The 23,938-nt window shown below is 37.6% G+C and overlaps 1 protein-coding gene across 7 annotated transcripts in view; it reads left to right on the forward strand.

Annotated features, from left to right (window-relative positions):
* GYS2 (glycogen synthase 2) overlaps positions 1 to 20,675 on the forward strand; it is a 46,163-nt gene extending 25,488 nt beyond the window's left edge. For 6 of the 7 annotated variants that reach the window (XM_040705649.2, XM_046904262.1, XM_004937991.5 and 3 more), the window contains 12 exons: positions 3,601 to 3,745; positions 6,443 to 6,560; positions 6,964 to 7,084; positions 8,496 to 8,602; positions 11,439 to 11,498; positions 12,138 to 12,216; positions 12,868 to 12,981; positions 14,307 to 14,433; positions 16,285 to 16,380; positions 17,309 to 17,472; positions 18,584 to 18,664; positions 19,717 to 20,675. In XM_040705649.2, the coding sequence (XP_040561583.1) occupies positions 3,601 to 3,745; positions 6,443 to 6,560; positions 6,964 to 7,084; positions 8,496 to 8,602; positions 11,439 to 11,498; positions 12,138 to 12,216; positions 12,868 to 12,981; positions 14,307 to 14,433; positions 16,285 to 16,380; positions 17,309 to 17,472; positions 18,584 to 18,664; positions 19,717 to 19,938 (1,434 nt within the window). In that variant the 3' untranslated portion in view covers positions 19,939 to 20,675. Of the gene's footprint in view, positions 1 to 3,600; positions 3,746 to 6,442; positions 6,561 to 6,963; positions 7,085 to 8,495; positions 8,603 to 11,438; positions 11,499 to 12,137; positions 12,217 to 12,867; positions 12,982 to 14,306; positions 14,434 to 16,284; positions 16,381 to 17,308; positions 17,495 to 18,583; positions 18,665 to 19,716 lie in introns of all 7 variants that reach the window. The other variant, XR_005862124.2, reaches the window with a different exon arrangement.
* Positions 20,676 to 23,938: the final 3,263 nt, after the last annotated feature.

Here is a 23,938-nt window from a genome sequence, read left to right on the forward strand (position 1 = left end):
AGTTTCAGTGTTTAACTGCTTTTCTCCCTAATGTTTTAAGATACGAATGAAATGTTATGTTCATCACATGGATCCATAGAAAGGACAAAAATGAGTTGGAATTTTTCCTTAGAAGTGCATTACAACAAACACAAATTTCTGTCAAAAACCTGTGGAGCATCTTCTTGTTTTGAAATCAGTGAACTTATATGAGAAACATTTTCCTCTCTACTCCTTGCTGTCATGCAAATTGTAACAATCTGCTTGGTTTCCTAAGATCAGAGTGGGAGTATATCCTCACTGAGAGAAATGGAGTATTTACAGTGAAGAGCTTAGTTCTTAAATGCCACTGAGGGAAGAAACAGTGAGTCTGGCTTAGATGTGTTTTCCTTTTGCTGTAGCTTTCATTTGTGGCTTTGGTGGTGTTCTAATTTGCCGATAATGGCAAACAAACAAATGGAAGCATGATTCACTTCACAAATATTTTGTTTTGGCCTCACTGAACACAAACATTTTGGAACATAGTTCATAGATGCTTGAGCTGTGTCTGACAAGCAGTGCATCCTGACAACAGAGCAAATTGCTGAGTAGAAACACCAGTTTGAAGGTGAAGAACTGCGCTGACAGTCTGCTTCAGTTTGACATAGTAGGTCAGATCAGAGCCATGCCCCATATTACCCTTAGTTCTGTAGTTAATACTATCACAGCAAGCTCAGCTGTCTTTTCCCAGTACTCCACTGTGTGAACTAAATTTGTCTCTTGCACTGTCTCATCGGTTAAGTTCCATTCAACCTGTCCTTCAACTTGTCTAGGACTTATTTTCTGAAGTCACTTGTCTAGCCTGCTCAGAGGTACACAGTGAGACTTCTCGCTTGACACTATGAATGAAGTTAAAGGCCAGGATCTTGCTATATCAAACAGTGAAGGAAACTGCTGTAGAATAACAACGGGTAAAATGTGAGAACTCTGCAAACCCAGTTTATATGTGCTAATGGACTAGCAAATTATTGCTAATGGAATTGCATACCTTTGAAAAAGCATGCCAAAAATCATGCAAGCATGTGCAAAGTAAAATCTTTCCCATTTTCAGAAGATGCAGAAACGAATACCAGTGAGGAGATATCATTCTGTGGATGTGTTATTCTGTGGATGTGTTCAGTGTTTCATTGCAATCAAAGAAATAAAAGCTAGAAAGAAGTAAGCCATAGTGTTGGTAACAATCCCTTTATGAATCTTTCTCCTGGTAGAATTCAAGGGAGTGTTTAGTTAGCGAACGTGTCCCGAATGTAGTTTTTAGTCACATTCTGTAAAGAACCTATTATTGGTGAGAAAAGGAAAAGAGAGCAGAAACGTTTTAAAGTTTGGCTAGCTATGTTTTTCATTAGCAGTTAAAAAAAATTAAAGCCAAACATATTTAAACAAACTTTTGCATAGCTTTGAGTGTGCAGTGGCATCTCATTTTTGTCTTTGCACAGCATGCTATAGAACTGTTCCATTTTGCATTTATGTACACACATTGGTTGAACAATCACAGTGATTGTATTGTTTGTTTGTTTTGTCAGTGTGCAATCTGCTACCTTATTTAGTACATGTAATTAACATTTCTGCTCTGAAGATCAAATCTGTGATTTTCTGAGAGCTATTTTGTGGCAGTCATCAATGGTATCTGAATGCTCCAGTAACAAACATTCATTAGTTTACCACACACCCAGGGGAGTGGGGAGTAGCTGCACTATCCAATTAAAAACAAACAAACAAACAAACAGTCTTTTTTTTTTTTTTTTTAATTAAAACCAAAAAATATCAAACAGCGAGTACAGGTCCCATGAATTTCCAATGCAGATGTGAATGTTCAAAATGTTTCCAGAGATCAGATTCACAGGTATCAAGATAGTCTCCCAGAAAAGTAGGAACACAGCTGGGAACTGCTTGTAAAAGATTTGGGTTAGGATAAGCCAAGCATCATGCTAGAGCCCCACATCACTTTCAGGAGTTTAATTACTTTTTTCTTCTTTTCTCTGCTTTCAAGATATGCTCTGTACCAACTGTTAGCATGTACTCAGTGTGGAAATTCACATTCTAAATAGCTTTACTTCTGGCTAAGTTCTAAAGTACTGAAAGCAACCAGCCATGACGAAGATCAGACAGTTGTAACTATAGATAGTGCTATCTGCTCAGCCTATAATAATGGTTAAATCCATTACAGTCAATGAAGTTACAGAGTCAAATGCAATCAAAGTCAGACTGTGCACCTAAAATTAGGCGCTGTTAATGACATAGCACATTGAGAGACAATGTCACACTCCGGGTAACTAACATAGTCTATTTGGTGCCCATGCCATTGACCTTGAGAGAGTAACCTTGATGTTCCCAGAAGTGAAACATCATGTAAGACTAAGAGGATTGACGTTTAATTGTAATCATTGACATTTCATTAGCGTTATTCTTTTTTAGACTTCATTGTATTGACTTTGCAGTGCTCATAAGTAAGGAAAATTTGATTCTGTGAACCTTTAAACATGAGCTCAGTAGGTATTTTAGATTTTCCTCACTTCCCACTTCATGATTACATTCCCACTGCACAGATTTTACCAGTTTTTGTTTCATGAACCTCTTTGTGAACCAGCAAATTTGTATAAGAGGGACAGGAAATATTCCTTTTAGATGTCTTTACTCCTACTTCTGGAAAACTTTTGTAAATCTAAATGTCTAACATGCAGTTATTCACATGCATACATGAAATGCAATCACATCTATCTAGGAAACCACCAGGTACTTATCAATGCACAGGAACATTATGACACTAATTGGGACGTATTGTAAGGAATCTCCTTCGTAACCATAGTGGAGAGTTCATGTATGGAGCTGTAGTTAATAGATACTGGGAGAAGATTGATCATTTCCATGTTGAAACTTAGAGTGATCCAGACTTGACTTTTCTTTTTTTGTTTTGTTTTGTTTTGATTTAGTTAAGAAAAAAAAAAAAACAACTGCAAGATTTAAGGGTAACTCAGAAATAATTCAAGGTGATTTTATCTGGAGTTTAACTTAATCTGCTGTTGGAAATGAATGGCCTTCAAACTGAACTAAAAGAAGCAGCAAATAGTTGTGGTGAACTTGAAGGAAGTATCAGAAAATACTTCAGTTTCCACTTTCCTTGTTCCCTCAGGATTTGTGACTAAATGTTTACATCCCACTCCTCTAAAACAACAACTCGGTTTCTCTCCTGACTAGCCATGATTCTCACTATTCTACCCAGACCTCAGATCTCCTCTGATCCTCATTGCATTTCTTTTCTATCCCTCCATACCTTCAGTTATCAGCAAGTTCCCTGTTCTTTCAAGTTTTCCAACAAGTCCAATCAAGAGGCTCCATGACATGGCCAAACAGCACAGATCCTTACCTATCTAGGAATCATTAATCTGAGTCTCCTTCCCATTGCTCAATCTGTTGACTCTCAATAGATTGGTTTGATAAACAGGTAGAGAGGTTATAATGACAGATGATTCCCTTGAGAAATCAAGCTTAACTCAAGAGACTTTCTTTATGGTAATAAATCTGGTGGGCACATCATATAGATATCTTTTTTTTTTTTTTTTTTTGTATTTTGTTATTTAACAGTTTGACATTGACAAGGAAGCAGGAGAGAGACAGATTTACCATCGATATTGTATGGAACGGGCATCTGTACACTGTGCCCATGTGTTCACCACAGTCTCACAGATAACAGCAATTGAAGCAGAACACATGCTTAAAAGAAATCCTGGTAAGACTTGAATTTTTTCCTTCTTATATTTCCTCTCAGTTCCTACATTTTCTCAGATTGAATGAAAATAACATGCATAAAAACATAAGAGCAAAGCACACTGTGTAGGTATGTGTGGCTACACTGCAGAGAATAACTGTTTTTCAAAAGAAATGTACAGACAATATCACTTGAAACACATTCTAGTAGCGTATGTAATCTGGAAAAAATCAAGTACAGCATCATGCAATAACTATATTCCATACTATTTTAGGGGAGTGTTAGTTTACCTCTGTGGATGTCAGGATTTCTTTACAGGGAGCTTATTTACAGTAGTAGACATATATTGCATTATCCTCTGGTGATGCTAATATATTCCGGTCAACTGAAGAAAACAGAAGGTGGAATCTTTCTAATACATTTCACCAGCTTTTACAACTTGCTTTGATAGCAGAGAGTGATATGCTCTTGTAGAAATGTAGCAATAGGTTTCATATGTGAAATGATGTTAGATGTATTATACTTTCCAGTGATTATGCTGTTCCTCTTTACTTAATATTGAAAGAGATGAGAAGGCTAAAACAAACCATAGATCAATACAACTAATTTCTGTATATAAATCACAGCCAGGAACAGCAATGCGGTTGAGGTCATAATCATCTTAGGACTTAAGCATGATAAGTTTCATAGATGGATATATTATTTTTTGCTAGACTAACTAAACATAGTTAATTATCTGCCCAAAAGTTTGTTTAGCCCTGTGCATCCGTCTCATTAAATACGGAATTTATCAGAAACTTTGTCATATTCCATGCATGGAGTTTGAGTAAGGTAATGAACCCAGTTTGATGCATCATTAAAGCTCTTTTTAAATCAGCATAATGCTGAAGGATAAGCCGTAGTATGCCATCCGCAGGTATTCATAACTTTGAGACTATTTAGCAGATGTGCTCACACCTTGGTTGTTTCAAGTATAGCCATTCTCAAAGGACTTCGGGTTTTTATGGTTTTGTTTTGTTTTGAATTTGGTTTATTTATTCTTTTTAGATTTATTTTAGGTGAATTGCAGTGCTAATTATAGGTCTGGAACTGTTATCCCTGTTAGCTTCAATGCCACAGGCCACACTGCAATTTCTGCATTAGGATAAACAGACAGTTATCCACTGGATCCTTAGCTTCATTGCTGACTGACTGAAAAGAGTGTATGTGGGGTTAACAGAGCAGAAACATCCTCCTTTTCTGTTTACAAACAGTAAAATCTTCTCCGACCTCCTGATTCACCATGGGATAACTGGTTCGTATGGGACTTTGCTTTAATACTGCAACCACTTTCAAGCTCTTCCCAACAATATAAGAATCTATGACTGTTTTTTTTGTTTGTTTGTTTGTTTTGTTTTTTTCTGGACAGTTTCCATCTATTCTCTGATATTAATGAGGGATTTTTGAACATTCTCACTCATCCACAGCAGGCTGTATATTGACCAGTCTCATATTCTTTGATTCAAATGCAGCTCCATTTACCCTTTTATCAGTCTTCTACATAAGTCTTAGAGATATAAAACAAACATGGTTTTCCAAACTGTCCAGTTCGCTGTTTCTGCTCAACAAACAATATTTCAAATCTGTGCCCTACTGAAAATATGATGAAAGAGGGCTCTGCTCCCATTTGAAGTGCAGGGTCATTTTGTTTTGTTTAAATGAATTGGTGAAAATTCTGTTTTCAAATCACCCCAAGTGGGTCAAATCAGAATGATTTGATTTCCGTATTCACAGAAAAGAAACTGGAATTGATTTAGGTGATAATAGCAAAGGATGATTTGATTTTGATCAGATATATACAGCTACAAAATCTAGATCTAAATCTTAACTAAGTCTCCTGGAACTTTGATTCAAAGTTTTCTCTACTACTTATGAAATGTATGTTTCATAACTGAATGAAAATAATAGAAATCCCACAATACCATCTTTCAAATCATGAGAATAAAACTTATGATGACTGACAGAACCTTGCATGATTCATCAAAGAGAGCAGGTTTAATGTTAGGCACTCAAGCTTTTGACAAATAATTTCCTTTATTATTGATCAAATTAAGTACTCCTAAAAATTAAGCACAACAGCAGCATGTGAAGTCAGTCTGATGTAAGCAGTCACTCTGCCACATTTAGACTGTACACTTTATCTAGCAAGATGGCAAACTGCCCTTTGCCGTAGTGCAAAAGCTCTCTTTTCTGCTAAATCTTCAGAAGCCTGGATTGAACAGACCTTTGTTATGCTGTGCAGTGAATAAGTGTGCAGTAGAACACAATTTCTGCTTTCAAGAACTTTCAGTCTACAGTAATAAAGCAGGCAACGGTGATATCAGGATTAAAGAGGTAAAGGACATATTACACAAAAAAATGGCTAAGTGGAGGCATAAATTCAGTCTCGACAGGACAAAAAGGACCTTTCTATCCAGCAGGGTTTATGCTAATATTGAGTACAGGTCAAAATGATACAAAGCCACTTCAGTGCTGTAGGAAGTGGAATATAACATGTAATAGCTTTGTAGAGAAAACTAATGAAAACCAATGTATTAGGCAGTGCTATTCTCAAGCCATGAATGGTAAGAGTATATATTAACTGTTCACATACTGCCTTTGGAAGTCACACTTGTTCTTTTGTTAAGAATTTCTCTGACTCTGAAGATGTCTACCTCTGCCTTTTCTCTGCCTTTCCAGATGTTGTCACTCCAAATGGCTTGAACATTAAGAAGTTTTCAGCAATGCATGAATTTCAGAATTTGCATTCCATGTACAAGGCTAGGATCCAAGAGTTCATTCGAGGTCATTTCTATGGGTATGCTTTTACTTTTCAAAACTTTTTTTTACTTTTAGTAATGATTTTCCAACAGTATTTAAAGCAAAAAAAAAAAACAAGAAGACTAACAAATATGGGTGAATTGTTATCAACTTAGTCAAATATCTGTCTGGGATTTCTCAGACAGAAACTGAAGGAATTTCAGATACCATCTGTAACTCTGCTTAACACCTTGTGGGATCAGGCAGAAGATTTTGGTTTTTTTCATTATTTACCCAAGATGGACTTTATCAGATTGATAGTCACCTCAATGTGAAGAAAAGCCTCTCTTTCATTATTTTCCTGAGGTAATAAATTCCTCCAGAATAGAAAAAACATGTGTTTTGTATGATTACATCTTGAAAAATACTTCGTGCTTGTCTATTTGTTTGCTTGGTTTCAGCCACCTTGACTTCAGTCTTGAAAATACCTTATTTTTCTTCATTGCTGGGAGATATGAGTTTTCCAACAAAGGAGCTGATATGTTTCTAGAAGCCTTATCAAGACTAAACTTTTTGCTGAGGGTAAGGAAGCTTCTGGAAATGTAGAAAATGCAGATCTTATGCTCAAACTTACTGTATTACACAAGTGAAGTGCAATAATTTCTATGTCATACTCTGGTTTACAGGAAAATAATTATGGGATATTTAGGCTTTTCATAAAGCCCTCTCCCTGAATCAACAAAGCATACAATGTCAGATTGCTTAAAAATAATCGATTACATAGCTCAAGAAGTTAATTTGTGGGTGCCACCCTTGTTTTTAAAGAAAAATACTAAAAATATGATTTAAGAGTTTACTCTGAAAGTGTACCTATCAAAAAGAAGATGAAAAATAATCATATCATAATGCGATTAAAAATTATATTTTTATGCTAATAACTTAAATTATTTTCCCAAAAATTGAAGATGGCCTTATTGTGTTACTGTTACAACGCGCTTGCCAGCACCTGATTTCATCCAAATCTATTCAAAGAACACTTGCTCTGTAATTACTTCAGAAGGGGATTTTGACTGGGATCAGCAGGATACTCTTACTACTTGTGAGCCTGAAAATAATGGTGCAACTTGAACTAGGCTCCAGTAGTGTGTCTGAACCTCAGAAGCACATTTTTTTGTACTTCCATCTGGTAGAAGCACACTGACACTATATTTGTTTATCTAATGTTTATAGAGTTGAAGCTGTTCAAAATAATTTAATTTTTACAGCTCTGAGCAGTTTACTCTTAGCTTCCCTTTAAAGAATTGCTGATAAGAGTCCAGTCTTGTTCTGCTTCATATGAGGAATCTATCAGGAACTTGATCTTCTGAAACTTGTTTATGCTCAGGAGAAGCAAGGGAAACCATCTATCACCAAAGGGTCGGATTTTACATCTCAAGCTTTTTGCCTTTGGAGTAGCTAGATGTGAGAGATGAGCAAGAGGTTACTTGTGGTTTTTTGTGTGTCTGGCAGGTTCTGTGTTAGGGATTCACATAGACAGTGGCTGCTGATAATAACTCTTTTAGAATATACACCAGGGGCATTGCTGCAGAAGATAGTTCTGCTTGCTGTATGGCGTCCCTGGTCCCATGCCTGGGCACTCTCCATCTAGTAAACTTGTTTCTCACTCCTTTAAGCCAACCAAGTTTATGTCACATGAGAATTTTTTTTTTTTTTCTGTTTATATTCATATCCTAAGCCATGCTTTACTAAACCATGAGAAGCCGAGAAGATCCACATTGATCAAACTGGAATTGAGCAATTGATGTCTGTTTATCTGTATCTATTCTCAGTTATATTCCTGACTTGATAAAAACTTGACAGCTAAGGGGAGAGGAGTAAGATCAAGGCATTCCTGGATAACCAGTCAAAGTCTGTGGGCTTTGACGTGGTTTGACGTGGGCTTTTAGACCCTGTGGTGAGTTTTTCTTTTTCTCTCCATCTCATGTCCATGCAGGTACATAAGAGTGATGTTACAGTCGTCGTGTTTTTCATTATGCCAGCAAAGACAAACAATTTCAATGTGGAAACCTTGAAAGGACAAGCGGTCCGGAAGCAGCTCTGGTAATTGTCATTTTTACTGAGGGCCTTAATTAAGGAGACATATGGATGTTTCTGATGAAGAATAATGCTCTTTCTTCTTGTCACAGTCCTTATCAGTGTAGAAGGTCTTTATTTAATTTTACAACTTTCCAAACAAAACAGCAAAGCAAGGGAGGAATTCAACCATTGAACCTCACCTCCCTTTAACTACTGTGTGATTCTGCACAGGAGGAGATACATGAGGTACTTTCAGACTGAAATGCATCATGGAACTGAATGGTGATATTCTTCAAAGAAAATAAAGAAAATGAAGGATTGATTTTGTTTAAGGAAAAAGTGGAAAATGTTATTTCATTCAGTATATTTGCGGATTAATTATCTAATCATGAAAATTAAAATGTACAACCTATCAGGTGAATGGAGCAGTTAAATACTTCTGCAGAAGTAAGAAAGCTGATTTTTAAACTAAGGGACTAAAGCCATAAGACCTAGCTTCTGCCTTGATGCCTGTTTCTCACTGTGTTTAACCTCTTTCAGATGCCAGTTCCTTAGTTATAAAATTGTAGAAATAGAAATTACTCAGAGATCTGTAGATAAAAGGTACAGATTACAAAAAGGATACTTTTTTTTTTTTTTTTTAAATATCTTCTTAACTGCCTCCAGCAGATAACCTGTGGCTGAATATCAGTAGACAAGTTGAAACCTTTGATTAAAGGATAAAGAAATTGCACAGGAGCAGCAACAGAAATATTTTAAGGGTCACTGGAATATCTAGCTCTGACTGTACTTGAAAAAGAAGTCAAATATGAGAAATCTATTTACTTTCTAGATTATCTCTGGAGTCATCAAACAGCAACTTTGGGGATTTTCAGAAAATGTTTTGCCACTCTGGAAATGGATGTCACAAAGGTAGAGGTTGGAACTGGTTGTTCAGATGTGGCTTTCTAAAAGCAGTGCCTCTGAGCTGCCTTCATTGGCAGTAGAGAGTAATGTTTCATTCCAGACCATGACTCATCCTCTACCACCTCAGGAGGAGTCTGAAATGAGCAAGCGAAATCATCTTTTGAAATTGGCTATCACCTTCTGTGGACGTGTAGAGGATCTACACAATTATCTTTAACTGTAGATGGCTAAAGTGCTGTAATATAGCCAGTTTTTAACAAGAAACTGTATGCAGGAACCGGCCATCCAGGGAGAAATACCACTGAAACCTGAACTGAATTAAATGGGCTGTCTATTGTTGCTGTCACAGGGCAAGATTCTGGCTCTACATCAACTTCAAGAAAGTAATGTGAGTGCAGTGAGAGACAGCCATGCTTTCAACAAGCCCTTTTTCCCTCTGCTGTATTTTTAATTTAATGTATGTAATGTTTGAATGTAATACAACAGGTATATGTTAAATATATTTGGAAAGTTTAAATGAAATGAAATATGCAGAGATTTTTCCTTGTTGTATCTCTACTACATGGCTGTTTCTCTGGTACTCAGAAATACATACACAATAGTAACAGTAAAGGTAAACCTAAAGATGTGAAATCATGTAAAAAATTCTGTTTCCAGATGTTCTTCCCACTGTGCTCTGTGAAAAGTGAAAGATCCTCTGTGTCCTTAAATGCAACACTGCCATGATCATCATGTGAGCTGCTGGAAAAAAAAAAAAACAAAAAACACCTGTTATCACTGTTAAATAATGATATTAATTGATTTTAAGGATGCCACAGAAGTTAAATACAGGACAAGGTTGGCAGTTATCAAGAAATAGATGATGGCTGATATGGATATAAAATCTCTTCTTTCTTCTGCTTATGAAACAGCCTATCCTATCTGGGTTAAGTTTTGGAGATTGTTCAAGGCATGAGTCAATAAAACATAGCCATGAGTGGGCTAGCTTGCTGGTATTTGAATCAATTTGTTTTGACATTTAGCTGCTTCACAGCTCATAGAGAATTAACTCATCTACTATTGTATCAATGTGAGTTAAGAGAGAGCAACTAAAAATAAGTATGTGGATTTTCAGCTTGGTAAAGTTTAGCATTTCACTTAACAAATTTTGTCTTAGCCGAAAGTCTAATTCTTAGAAATCAAAAAAGCAGGAAGAGTCCCATGAAAGTGGGCATTTTAGTCAGACTGAGGGTGTTTTTGCTGTTTTGAGAACTCCACTTTCAGCTGTACTTCCAAGCTCTTCCTTCTAGGATCAGGATAATATGGCTCTTTGCATTAAGAATGGTTGTTCACTGGAGTTCTTTCTCAACGAAAATATAACACTTCTGGCGCAGGTATTATTATTAGCTTAAAAGATGGGCCAGGCTTTCCAGAAGAATGTTTGATTTCCAAAATGATTTATGCCAAACTAACTTGGAGACTAAACCCTCATTTAAAAAAAAATAAAATTAAGTGGGATAACACGGCTGAAATGGAAGGAAGAATCATGCTTTAAAATCACTGTTTGTTTACCTCTTGTGTTGCTCGTAAGGTCAAGTTAAACTGAAAACATCTGGGGCTTCAATGTCTGTTATATTTGTCTACTTAGAGTCGCATATATGTCTTCTTTATCATAGCTGAGATGAAAGCGTGGCCTACTGATGAAAGTACTGGAAATAATCATTAGTGAGTTCTATTTCTCACTTTAGCAGTTCGTTCATCATAGGGTACAGATCATATCCTCTGTTGCACTGAAGTGAGTCGTTACGGCTGCTGGTTGGGTAAAAGACCTTTGAGAGTTAGACCTCTGCTTTTGCATTCTTGGTTCCACCAGTATACACAAAAGCACAGTATAATTTACAGCAGCAGGGATATCTTTTATTCTGTCTTTGAAAAGGATTCTCATGTTTATACATAAATGTATTTATCTTCCTAGGGACACTGCACAATCTGTGAAAGAAAAGTTTGGAAAGAAACTCTACAATGCCTTACTAAAGTGAGTGTGTAGGTTACTTTGTCCTGTCTTGCAGGGCCACATATTCATTTGGCTTACACGTAGTGGTTTTGTGCTTCTACTCTTTGTCTAAGAAATACTGGGGTCTACAGAAAGGATATAGGAGAAGGATATGGGACCCTCTGTGCTGTTAGTTAGGATAGTTGTATAATAGGCAAATCACAAATGAAAAAATTAAAGGTACTAACATCCCATCTTGTAAAGGATCCTAAGAGACATGGGGGATGTTTATGTAATGCTGAGTTACTCATGGACAAAAAAGAGCACCAGAGACAAATATGGGTTATTGAATTGGTCATATCCTTTCAAAAGACAGCTGATGTGAATCATCCAGAGCTGAGAGGACTGAAACTTCAGCAAAAATAAAGTGAAAAACAAAACAAAACAAAAATTCCTTTTGGAGTTTTTTGTAAGCTAATTGGAAGGATAAACAGTAGGGAGTGTAGAAGGGACAAGAAAACTAAGGAAAGGTTCAGGTTGACAAAAGCAGACTTCAGATCAGACCTTGTTTATTTCTTCTTCTTTTAAAAAAAGCATCTTTAATGTAAGCTCGTAATTCTAGTTCTCATAAGGACTGATAATAAATCATTTGGTAAACTAGGCTCTGTGTTGCCTCCGCAGAGGAGAAATTCCAGACTTGAGCAAGATCCTTGACCGGGATGATATAACCATTATGAAAAGAGCCATCTTTTCAACTCAGGTCAGAAAACAAATTATTTATATGAAAATCTACTGTATGTGTTAAGCACAGCTGTGTACGAGGATTGTGTACGACATATGCGTGCTTTGAAAAAAAAGAAGTTTTTAACAAATGTACTTCTCGCTGGTAATATTTAAAGATCATCTGTGATTGTTTTTGAGGAGAGTCTGATGCAAAATAATTATTTTGGCAAATCTGCAAATCTTCCCCCAGTCACATGCAGGACACCAAATGTTGTCATTTTTTTCTTCTGCACAAAGTTCAAAGTCTTTGCATTGTTTCTGAAGCTTGAATTATTCCATTTTAATGAAATATATAAATTCAATCCCTTAAGGAGAGTTAAGGTCAATCCTCTACTGCGAAAAACAACTCAAAATAGATGGTAAGCATTTCTAAAAGATAGTGCAAATACATTTCTTTTGAGGTAAATTAACCTGTGACAGCTTTTATGGTCCCATTTGTGTCCTGGGCTCAATAGAAAACAATGTTATGTGATTCTAAGTTTCCTTTCATGTCTTCAAATGGAACAGTAAAAACCTGCCCACATTAACAGCAGAATCTCCCAGTGTCTTCCACTAACCTCAGAAAATGGTAGCAGGATGCTTTTCTGGCAGCTTTGCCTGGCTCAAAGATTGTCTTTTCTCTTTTAAGCGACACTGTCTGCCTCCGGTGACTACCCACAACATGATTGATGATGGCAATGATCCAATACTCAACACCATCCGACGTATTGGCCTTTTCAACAACCGAACGGACAGAGTAAAGGTACCTTTTGTTGCTTTTTCATTCTAGATATAAAATGAAATTAAGGAGTCTGAATCTGGATCATCAGCAGAGAAAGCACGGTCAAATTCTTGGTAGACAGTCAATAATAATATATTACTGGAGTATTTTCCCCCTCTTGCTCCCTTCTGAGGAATAACAATCCAGTGAGCTCTGAGAACAGAATACAAACTAACTATTAGAAGTAATTAGTAAGTAAATTGCATGCAGCACTGCAGACTCTTCCTCCTGCTTCTCAACAGACTTGACTGGATGGGCTGTACAAAACTGGCATTACAACAGGAAAATTGCCTACTATACCAACAGGCTTAGCACCTAATGAGCTGAATGTCATGGATAAAAATGCTGTAAAGTTGAAAGGGAAAGTCATCTTGAGACTTGTATTACATGTCCATGAAGACACAGTTAGCATATGAAAAAGCTACAGTGATGCCAATGAAAAATCTTACTTGATTCAGTGGAATCAAATAAGCTTGTATAATGAGTTTATAAGCCATTTACTGGTTGAATACATTCATGTGTTAATTTACCCAAGTGAGTAACATGATTATATTATTAAGAAAAGATAAAAGCATATCCCTGACATGGAATAATGTTCAGAGTATGAAAATGCAAGGAAGAAAGGCCCAGAGAAGGTTTAACCCCTCCCTCATAATCCTTTCCCCCTGAGCTGATTGGGTAGGCTACACAAGGCACTTCTCTGCTTGACAGTGGAATATGGGGCAGTGACCCCGAACCCAGCAGAGTCATGCAAACAAATGAGCTTGGGTCCTGGAAGAGGGATATTAACCTAAGCTAATAAGCTTAGTCTTTCATCCAGAATTATGATGATGGCATAATAATCTATCTAGTTTCAGCTACCCTCTGAGATCTGCAAGCATTCCTGTTTTTCAGTTGGGTGCTCAGGAGTGCTGTATTCTTATGAGGCCTCCTCTGGAACAAAATATCCCAGTACTCTATATTGTGGTACTGCAGGCCAAGAGAATCAGTTCAGTACTGCTAAGTGTTACAGCCTTAGGCATAATCAACAATGTGCATGGTCCTTCTTGAGCAAGAAGAATAATGCCAAAGACCCATTCAGAAAACAGTGTTCATTATCAGTACTATTTCCAGGACAAGACTGCATACAGACAGGTTACAAGATAATGCATTTTAGTGTGGGAATCGAATTAGATAACAGAATGTACAAGGGAGGTATTGTCCAAGTGCTCAGAAGAAGACCAGAGTGAAAAAATTGCTGAAGCTTACTGATAATTACAATGCGTTGATGATTTCCTTCACTTCTTATGTAATTTTTGAATATCCAGGTGATCGTACATCCAGAGTTTCTTTCTTCGACAAGCCCATTGCTGCCCTTGGACTATGAAGAATTTGTTAGAGGTTGTCACTTGGGTGTATTTCCATCATACTATGAACCCTGGGGTTACACTCCAGGTAGGCAATCTGTACATTTTAATAGGTATCAAAAGATGAATACCCATTCTGCTGATGCAGAATAGATTTAAAGCCAGTTTCTTCTGGAGTGCTGAAAAAACTCTTTTGACTCTGTTTCCTCTGCAGTGCAAAGGTCTTACTGCTGACAAAATTTGGGGGCCAGGTGGTATAAAATGGGATCTACTGACTGACAGCTACTCAAATTTGTCCCTGCGCTGGACCCTTTTCCATACTAACATGTAATTTTTCAATTTTCTGTGGCTTTAAAACAAAACAAAACAAAACAAAATCATTTTTGAACATATTTTTTAACTTGCATAAAGGATTTTAAAAGATTTAGAGGAACGAGCATATTGGAAAAAAAAAAAGAACAGAGCAAGAATTCTGATGCTACCAGCAGACGTACTTCAGTGGATTTAATTCAAGATAGCAATTAAGTTTGGTATGTGTATGTAACACCACATCTAAGATATTTACCACAAATACTTACATGAAGTAATAGATAATCTCACAGACTTAAAGGGAAATTTTTAAAGATACAGAGAGCATTTAGTTTCAGGCTCAAAAAAAAATGTACCCAGATTTACCATGGGCACTTAACACCTAATGAAATCAGTGCAAACTATAAACTTGAATGTCTATGAAGATCAAAGTGTAGGTGCCTATTTTATTTTGTATGTCCTGAAAAATGTCTTCCATAATCTTGATACACATCGGAACGTTTGGATGCTCCTCTGAAGTGAATTTGCTGTAAGCCAGTGAATCAGAATAAAACTTTTTGCGAAGTTGATCATTCTCCAGAGCTATTTCTCTCCACTTAAGAGAGCTATCTAATTCCAAGACAACTGTTTTGCATTCCAGCACTTTCTCTTCCTGTTTTAGTCTCAGCTAAAGTATAAGGAAAATGTGACAGCCAGGGATGATTTTGAAATTAAACTTTAAAGTAACCTGACCAGAAAAGTTAGACTGGTACTTAGCAGTTTTGAGGAAAGTTGTGATTTACACTAGTTAAAAGAGTTATTTCTTTTACCAATGCAGAATAGATTCTCTTTGTTGATATACCCATTTAACTCTCCCTGAAATGGAAAGTGTTCTTTTTTGGTGGATTAGTAGCTCTGTTGTATCAACATCAGCTTCATTGTTGTATGAAGGAAAGCCATATAGATGGCTTTCAGCATTTCAAAGATTGGATTATTTTACTTCATCTGTTTCTTGCTTTAGGTTAGATTAATATTCATCAGCAGAAACTCTTTAAGCATGTGTAAAAAGTTATTCTTACTCACAGCAATGATAGAAATTACTACAAAAGAGTCATACGTTTTATAATTTTGTAAAGCTGATTCCACGTCTACTTTGAAAGCAATCCAAACTTAACGTTTCCCTTGTTGTTACTACAGAGACTAGTTTACAAGTGCCTAATAAGAAAATACAACGTATAGCACACTCCTGCAACTAAGAGAATCAGTTTTGCAAATAATAATGAATCACCTAATTAACATATGTGTACAACAAACTTCAATTTAAAATGCAGACAGTGCAGGCCATATATCAGGATTCTCTGTTTCAACACTAGAATTCTACAATGTTTTCAGTTTAGCTGCTGGAAAGCACAAAAATACATTTGCAAAAACAGTATGAAATTTTCTCTTTAAAAATCCTTTCTTTTTCTTTCTGTTTTATTTTCCCCTAAATCCACAACGAAGCATTATAGTTTTCCCTTGACATTTTCAGAGCAGCTCTATTTTTATAGGACCTTCTGTTGATCTATTTCATTTTCTTTTTTTCTCATGGGGTGAAACCATTCAAAACATATTGCCTTGAAATGTTTTTTTAATCTATTTCTTTTGGCAGCTGAATGTACTGTGATGGGTATTCCCAGTGTGACCACAAACCTTTCTGGATTTGGCTGTTTCATGCAGGAACATGTTGCTGACCCAGCTGCTTATGGTAAAAAATTTTTTAACGTCATATCAAAATAGTGCCTCTGAATTAGGAAGCAAAACCACAACAACAATGCTCTGACTCCTGAATTTCATGCTTTCACTAGTGCAGTGCAGTTCATTGGGAGAACACATTCAGGGCTCCAAAACTCTGGTGATGTTGAGCAAGCTATTCAAGCTTTGATATTTATCCAAACTCTTTCCAAGTTCTCTGTCTATTGTCTTCCTTAAATATTTTGTTTGCTCTGTTGTTTCAAACTCAACCCTCTTTATCCCATGTCTAGTCTCGTAGCACATCCCTTCAATACTTCTAGTTACACTGGAACACTTGGAGACCTTCAAAAGAAGCAGTGAAAATCCCCTTCTCTTTGATTAGTCCAAGAAGGATATGCTGGGACTTTGCGAACAGTGAAGCATGCTCTCATCAAACAAACAGTAAATTATCATGTACACTAAAAAAAAAGCCCATGACAATAAAAGGAGCCTACTTACAGATGAGAATCTGTTCATTAAACTAGAAAAATGGTCCCCGATTAAACTGTGGTGAGGAGAAGCACAGCCAAATCCCAGTACATCAAGACAATATTGAGAATGTGACCAAACTAGAGCATCTTACTAAGCACCTTGGCTTGTCTGTACAATCAAATGGAAACAACTCCACACTAGCCCCAATTATATCCTGACCTACTGGAAAAGATAGACCCAGCTGCAGCATATATCTACACCTGCTTGGCTAGACATGTCTTTGAAAACCTTTGGAAAGGTTACAGGTAGAGAGATGGGTCATTTGCTCTACTCTGCAAAAACAGATGCAGGCATTGACACAACTTACGTAATATTTGTAAGACTTTGTGACAGACAGTAGAATGGAAATGTAAGAGGTCAGATCCCACTTTCAGTTCAGTTTATCTTCATGTTTGCTTTGTATCCTTTAGGCATCTACATAGTTGACAGGAGGTTCCGTTCACCTGATGAATCATGCAACCAGCTGACTCAGTTCCTGTATGGATTTTGTCAGCAGTCCCGTCGCCAGAGGATCATCCAAAGAAACCGAACTGAGAGGCTCTCAGATCTGTTGGACTGGAGATACCTAGGCAGGGTGTGTGAAACTATTAATAGAGGTATTAAAAATTCCAGACGGTCTGTCTACAGCATCATGCTACAATGCCAGGAGGCATTCCTGTTCTGAAAGGCACCTGTCAGAGGTGCTAAAGACAATGCCTGCCTTTATATTTCAGTGTAATTTTTCCATTGTCCTGTGGTAAGGACAGGCATAATTCACTGAATAGGTTAGAGCAGAAGCCAGTCACAGTGACCTCTTTCTACTCCTCATTCCAGCATCAGTACAAAAAGCTTATGTATCTGAGAATGCTCGCAACCCTATAGGGAGTAGGATTTGTGCTCTGGAGTCTTTCAAGAATCCTATCTGTTCTTCCTAAAATGCTACTAGGCCCTGTGGCTCATCATCATTCCTGAACTAAATCTGTGCATTAAAGCAAAATAGAGTTTTTGATTTGATGTAGAAAACACTACAGTACCACCTGCTAAGAAGAAATTAGTAAAGCAACTTTCTTAAATCTACAGGGGAAAAAAAAAGTGGATGGATGCACGTGTATCAGTTTTGTAACTATTTTGGATCTTTCTCTGTGTTGGTATCTGTGTGAGAATCTTTCTGTTTGTATGACTACCAGCACAGTGTAAGGCTCTGACACAAACTATTATTTTCAGTACAGATGGTGACGACTGGTGATTATAGTAGATTCATCAACTATTTTTGCCAAATCCTTAAATGTCACACCTCATCAAACTCATAAATATTTCTTCTTTTAACAGTTACACATTCTTCCTATGCAAGGATGAGCCCAAAGTTTAACTGTATACACATGCATATTTAAAGATGTAAAATTCTCTGGATAAAAAAGACCCTGTTGTATGTTGAGAGATGAACACCAGTCACTCTACAATGAACTACACCAACTGTCATGAGTGCTGGTTTCCATCTTGGTACACCTTCTGCTTCAGTATGAAGTTTGCTATTTCCCAGTAATACATTTTGTACAAATATCAGTACCATTTGGATTCTTTTGTGTTCAGCCTTTGTTCATGATCATCTTTGAGAAGATACTCATTCTTTGTTCTTTTTTTTTTTTTTTTCCTTAAGTCTACCTAAGGCTTCCTTGACTAGTAAAGATTTCTCTTTTACATTGCAGTATTATATGCATGCTAGACACTTGGCCCTCAGCAGAACGTTCCCTGATAAATTTGAGATGGAACCATGTGCTCCACCAAAGGTAAAATCTGCTTTTAGAGATGAATTCATCTGTGTTTTCAGTTACTTTACAGAAAGAAGGAAAGGAATATGTGTGTGTGAGAGAAAGAGAGTCAGTAAGGTTTTACTTAACAACAGGGAAGTTAACTCACAGTTAAAACCTCTATTTATAGACCCAGGCTCCAATCAGAACTTATAAAGGTGTCAGGTGAAAACAGGAAGGGTACCATATGCAATACAGAAGCAGTTCTTCAGATGATCTAGAGTGACGTGGATGGGACTATGCCACTTTAGGCTAGCTGAGGAATTGGTCTTTGGAATTTCTGTTAGAAGAGAGTCCCTAATTCTTCTTCTGATTAACCCCATGGAGAAGTTCTGTACAAACTCAACTATAGAAGAGGGGTTGGGAAAGTATATCTAGGAAAAAAAAAGACGCAAAATATTGCATTCATCTAAACAGAGTATGTAAGGAGGAGACTGTGGCTGTAATTTCAAGGGGTCAGTTTAAAGACAGACTTTCAGTCACTTCATCTATAGTGCATATTAGCACCAGTTTGAAAAAGGACCCTGCTCAAACCCAGTCTAAATCCCATGCTATGTGAACCAAATCTACAGACACCACCAGAGCAACTCATACTTTGAAATGAGAATGAGAAAGGAGGCTTAGGCCAAAACTCCTTGTTTGACTCTAGTTCTGCAGATGTTGGCATTATAACTAGAAAACTGCTCAAACATCAGACATTCCGAATTCAGCACATTCTGACTACAGAACTTGGAAGGATTTAATGTAATGGTGAGGGTTTTAAAGCTCAATAGAGATGGTCATATTTTGCTGGAAAGGAAGCCTATCTTTTATGACACCAGCTAAAGATGACTGACATACAAGCACTTCCTAGCAGAGCAGTACTTAAGGGATCTGTATTCAAGGGTGTTTATTTTTGGAGTGCAAGCAAGTCTAGCTTACATCCATTACCCATGATTTGCCTTGTAGCACTGACAACCTTAAATTGCTGTACACAATCAATTGAGGAACACTGTGGTAATTTATATACAATTTGCTTCTCTCTCTGCCAGACGGAAGGTTTCAGATTCCCAAGACCTTCATCAGTGCCACCATCGCCTTCTGTCTCTCAGCATTCCAGCCCTCACCAAAGCGAAGGTGAAGATGAAGATGAGGATGAAAGATATGATGAGGATGAGGAAGCTGAAAGGGATAGGCAAAATATCAAGTCTCCATTTTCACTTGGAGTATTGCCACAAGGAAAGAAGAAGCAGCATGGAGAGTTCAGGAACTGAATGTGTTGCTCTCCACCCAAGCAGAGTCTCTCCATGTATTTAAGAGTTTCTTCTGTAGGCATTGCAAGCTTTGTATTAAGGACAGTATGTTATATTTTAGGAGAATCTTAAATGACACTTGAGCTACACTGTTGGGAAGCCTAATATTTCTTCATCTTGAAAGTAGTTTAAGTGACAGTTCTTCTGTGCTCCTCAGAGGTAGAAGAATTTTATCAAGCTTAGTAAACTTAGAGAATGTAACAGTCTCCTTAAGCTTATCTAAACTGTAGATCACACCTTTGTCTGCCTAATCATCTACACTAATCTTAGTTCATGCTGATAGTTCTGCTATGGTTGTTCCAAATGAATTCTTCCTTCATTTACATCCCTCTCTTCCTCCTCCCAGACTAACATAATCTTAACATCTAAACATAAGCCAAAGCTCAGAAAATTTAGAGAAAAAGACTGTTACACTGGGGAAATCTTGTCAGAGGTAAAAAACAAACAAACAAACAAACAAAAAAAAAAAACTGAGAAGAAAATGGTCTTTATCTTTCCTTATGCTGTTTATCTTATTGTAAACTTACATCATTTATAACATTTTTTACAGCACATGGAAGTGTCTTGGATTCAATGCTAAAACACACTGTGGAACAATATAGTCTTATGCAGTGGTCATTTGAATTTTAGATACAAATGAAGTCATCTTCTTGAAGTCCTTTAGACCCACAATAAACAGCAGACCATTTATTTTCTGACTCCTTTGTTATGTGTCTTTAATTGTTTTCATCATGTTTTACATTAAGTTTGTTAACAAACCAGTTCAGGGAAGAAATGAATGTGACTTGTCTAAAGAGAATTAGAAAATTTCCTTAATTAACAGCTTCGCATGCAGACAAACTTACATGCCACAGAGGAATTCAAAGTGGTGTAATTTTAGTTCTTCTAGTTGCCCACTTTTTTGTGCTCTATTTCAATTCTGTGGAAGACACCTGCCAACAGTTTATGGGCCAGTTTGGTCCAGTTATGTGACTAATGGGGCCAGGGGAACTCATGGACTCACGACCCGGGAGAGGACGAAGGGGGGAAGGGGAAAAGGTAGGGAGATTGGCCTAAAAACAAAACAGCAGCAACTATCTGAGGAGGCAAATTGATTTACTAAATAAGATATCGGAATGCAAGATAACACAATATAATACAATATTATTAGAATTCAGGCTAGTAAATCAAATGAAATGAGTGAGAGAGTGTCCAAAAAACTGAAGGCCTTACTCTAATGCTGAAGGCGAGACTGCTAGAGAGCATGCACCGCAGAGATGAGCAGAAAGGAAAGGGGACCGTCTCGCGACTTGTGAACAGTTTTGTCTTTCCCTCTAAATGGAAAACGAAAACAGAACAATAAGAAGTCCTCTGGGAGATGTAGTCCTTCTTCACTTCTGAGGCAGGTATACTCAGAACTATTGATGATCCACGAAACTGGAGCATTGACTCTTTAACTCCCCGTGCTCTACATGATGTTATGATATGGAATACCAATAACAAAAGTCATAAATCCATGACATTCCACCCCTTATTCCACATCACTACATCACGCTTTATATATATATATAATATATATATATATATACAAACAATAATTAACATGAATTACACACATTCACATAGATACATATACATATATAGATATGTGCAATTACTGACTACACTCCCCCAACATCAAATTTCCTCGTGGTACACACTGAACATCCCCATTTTTCTGCATTACCCACCAAGTGGACCCAGGCCCCTGAGCAAAAACAGTTCCACAGAGAGGTTTACCCCTTCCAGAAGCTGGAAAGACCCAAACTCCTTTTCCCAACAAGTACTTTACGTGTACTAGAGTCCTTATCTCACTCTACAGTATGTAGGGAGCTGAACTGGTCAGGACCATCACAAATGATAGATCCCCAAGTATTGACCAGCCAGGTGGCTTCTGTCAAACGATTCTGCCAATGCTTAAATGTTCCACCATCCATTGTTTTCAAAATAGTTTTTAACAATCCATTGCATCATTTAATTTTACCAGAAGATGGTGCATGAAAAAGGTGCGTGATAAATCCACATAATGCCATGATATTTGGCTCAAGTATTTAGAAGAGAATTTTTGAAATGAGTCCCATTATCTGACTCGGTTCTTTCTGGAGTGCCATGTTGCCACAAGACTTGTTTCTCAAGACCTAATACAGTGTTTTGGGCAGTAGCATGGGGTACTGCATATGTTTCAAGCCACCCAGTGGTTGCCTCCATCATGGTAAGCGCCTAACATTTACCATCATGGGTTTGTGGCAAGGTGATATAATCAACCTGCCATGCCTCCCCATATTTATACTTTTGTCATCGCCCACACCCCCAGAGAGGTTTCATCCTCTTGGTTTGTTCAACTGTGGTGCATGTTTCACAGTCATGAATAACCTGTCCAATAGTGTCCATAGTTAAGTCCACCCCTCTGTCTCTAGCCCACTTACATGTAGCATCTCCTCCTTGATGGCCCAAGGTTTCACGGGCCAACTGAGCTAGGAATATTTCACCCTTATTTTGCCAGCCCAGCTCTATGTGAGTCACCTCAGTTTTGGCAGCTCGTTCTACCTGATGGTTATTTTGTTGTTCTTCGGTAGCCCAGCTCTTTGGCGCATGAACATCTGCATGATGAGCCTTTACAACTATATTCAGGCAGCAATGTCTTTCCACAGTTCAGCAGTCCAAACAGGTTTACTCCTTCTTTGCCAGTTGTTTTGCTCCCAGTGCTATAACCATGCCCATAAGGCATTTGCCACCATCCATGAGTCAGTATAAAGATAAAGCATTGGACATCTCTCCTGTTCAGCAATGTCTAAGGCTAGTTGGACAGCCTTTACCTCTGCAAATTGGCTTGATCCTCCTTTACCTTCAGTGGCCTCTGCAATTTGTCGTATAGGGTTCCACACAGCAGATTTCAATCTGCAATGCTTCCCCACAATACAACACAATCCGTCCGTGAGCAGGGCATATTTCTTTTCATTTTCTGGTAGTTCACTGTATGGTGGGGCCTCTTTAGCGCGCGATACCTCTTCTTCTGGTGATGTTCCAAACTTTTTACCTTCAGGCCAGTCCATGATCACTTCTAAGATTCCTGGAAAAGTGAGGTTCTCCATCCAAGCTTGTTGTGTAATCAACGCAAACCCCTTAATCCAAGTGGCATCAGTAGCATGGTGGGTAGAGGGAACTGTTCCATTAAACATCCAAATTAACACCATCAGTCAAGGTGATAGAAGGAGCAGCGTTTCAGTACTGATTACTTTGGAAGCAGCACAAACCCCCTCATAGGTGGCTAAAATCTCCTTCTCAGCTGGAGTGTAGCACTCTTCAGATCCTCTTTACGCTAAACTCTAGAATCCAAGGGGTTGGCTTCAGGTCTATCTTGAGGCTTTTTGCCACAGACTCAAAGCAGGGCTGCACTCTCCATCAGCAGTGTAGAGGATTTTCTTTACATCCTGTCCCGTTCATACTGGACTCAAGGCTATGGCACAAATTATCTCCTGTCTAATTAGCTCAAAAGCTGCTCCTCAGGGCCCCACATAAAATTATTCTTATCATAGAATCATAGAATCACCAAGGTTGGAAAAGACCTACAGGATCACCCAGTCCAACCATTCATCCATCACCAATGGTTCTCACTAAACCATGTCCCTCAACACAATGTCCAAACATTCCTTGAACAAATTTGGACATTCTTCTTTCACAATACCTGAAAAACGGGGCTTAGAGTGAGGTTATAGTTTTGAACATACATTCTCCAAAACCCTACTACAACCAGAAAAAACTGAGTCTCATTCTTACCAGTGGGTGGAGAAATAGTGGGAATTTTGTTGACCACATTCATGGGGATGTGATGATGACATCTAGCCACTTAATCCCCAGGAACTGAATTTCCTGTGCAGTACCTTCCATATTCTTTCACGTAATAGCAAAATGAGAACACAGAAGATAAGCAGTAAAAACAAAG

The sequence above is a fragment of the Gallus gallus genome, chromosome 1 (genome assembly GCF_016699485.2).
Source record: "Gallus gallus isolate bGalGal1 chromosome 1, bGalGal1.mat.broiler.GRCg7b, whole genome shotgun sequence".
In the NCBI taxonomy this organism is placed as follows: Eukaryota; Metazoa; Chordata; class Aves; order Galliformes; family Phasianidae; genus Gallus; species Gallus gallus.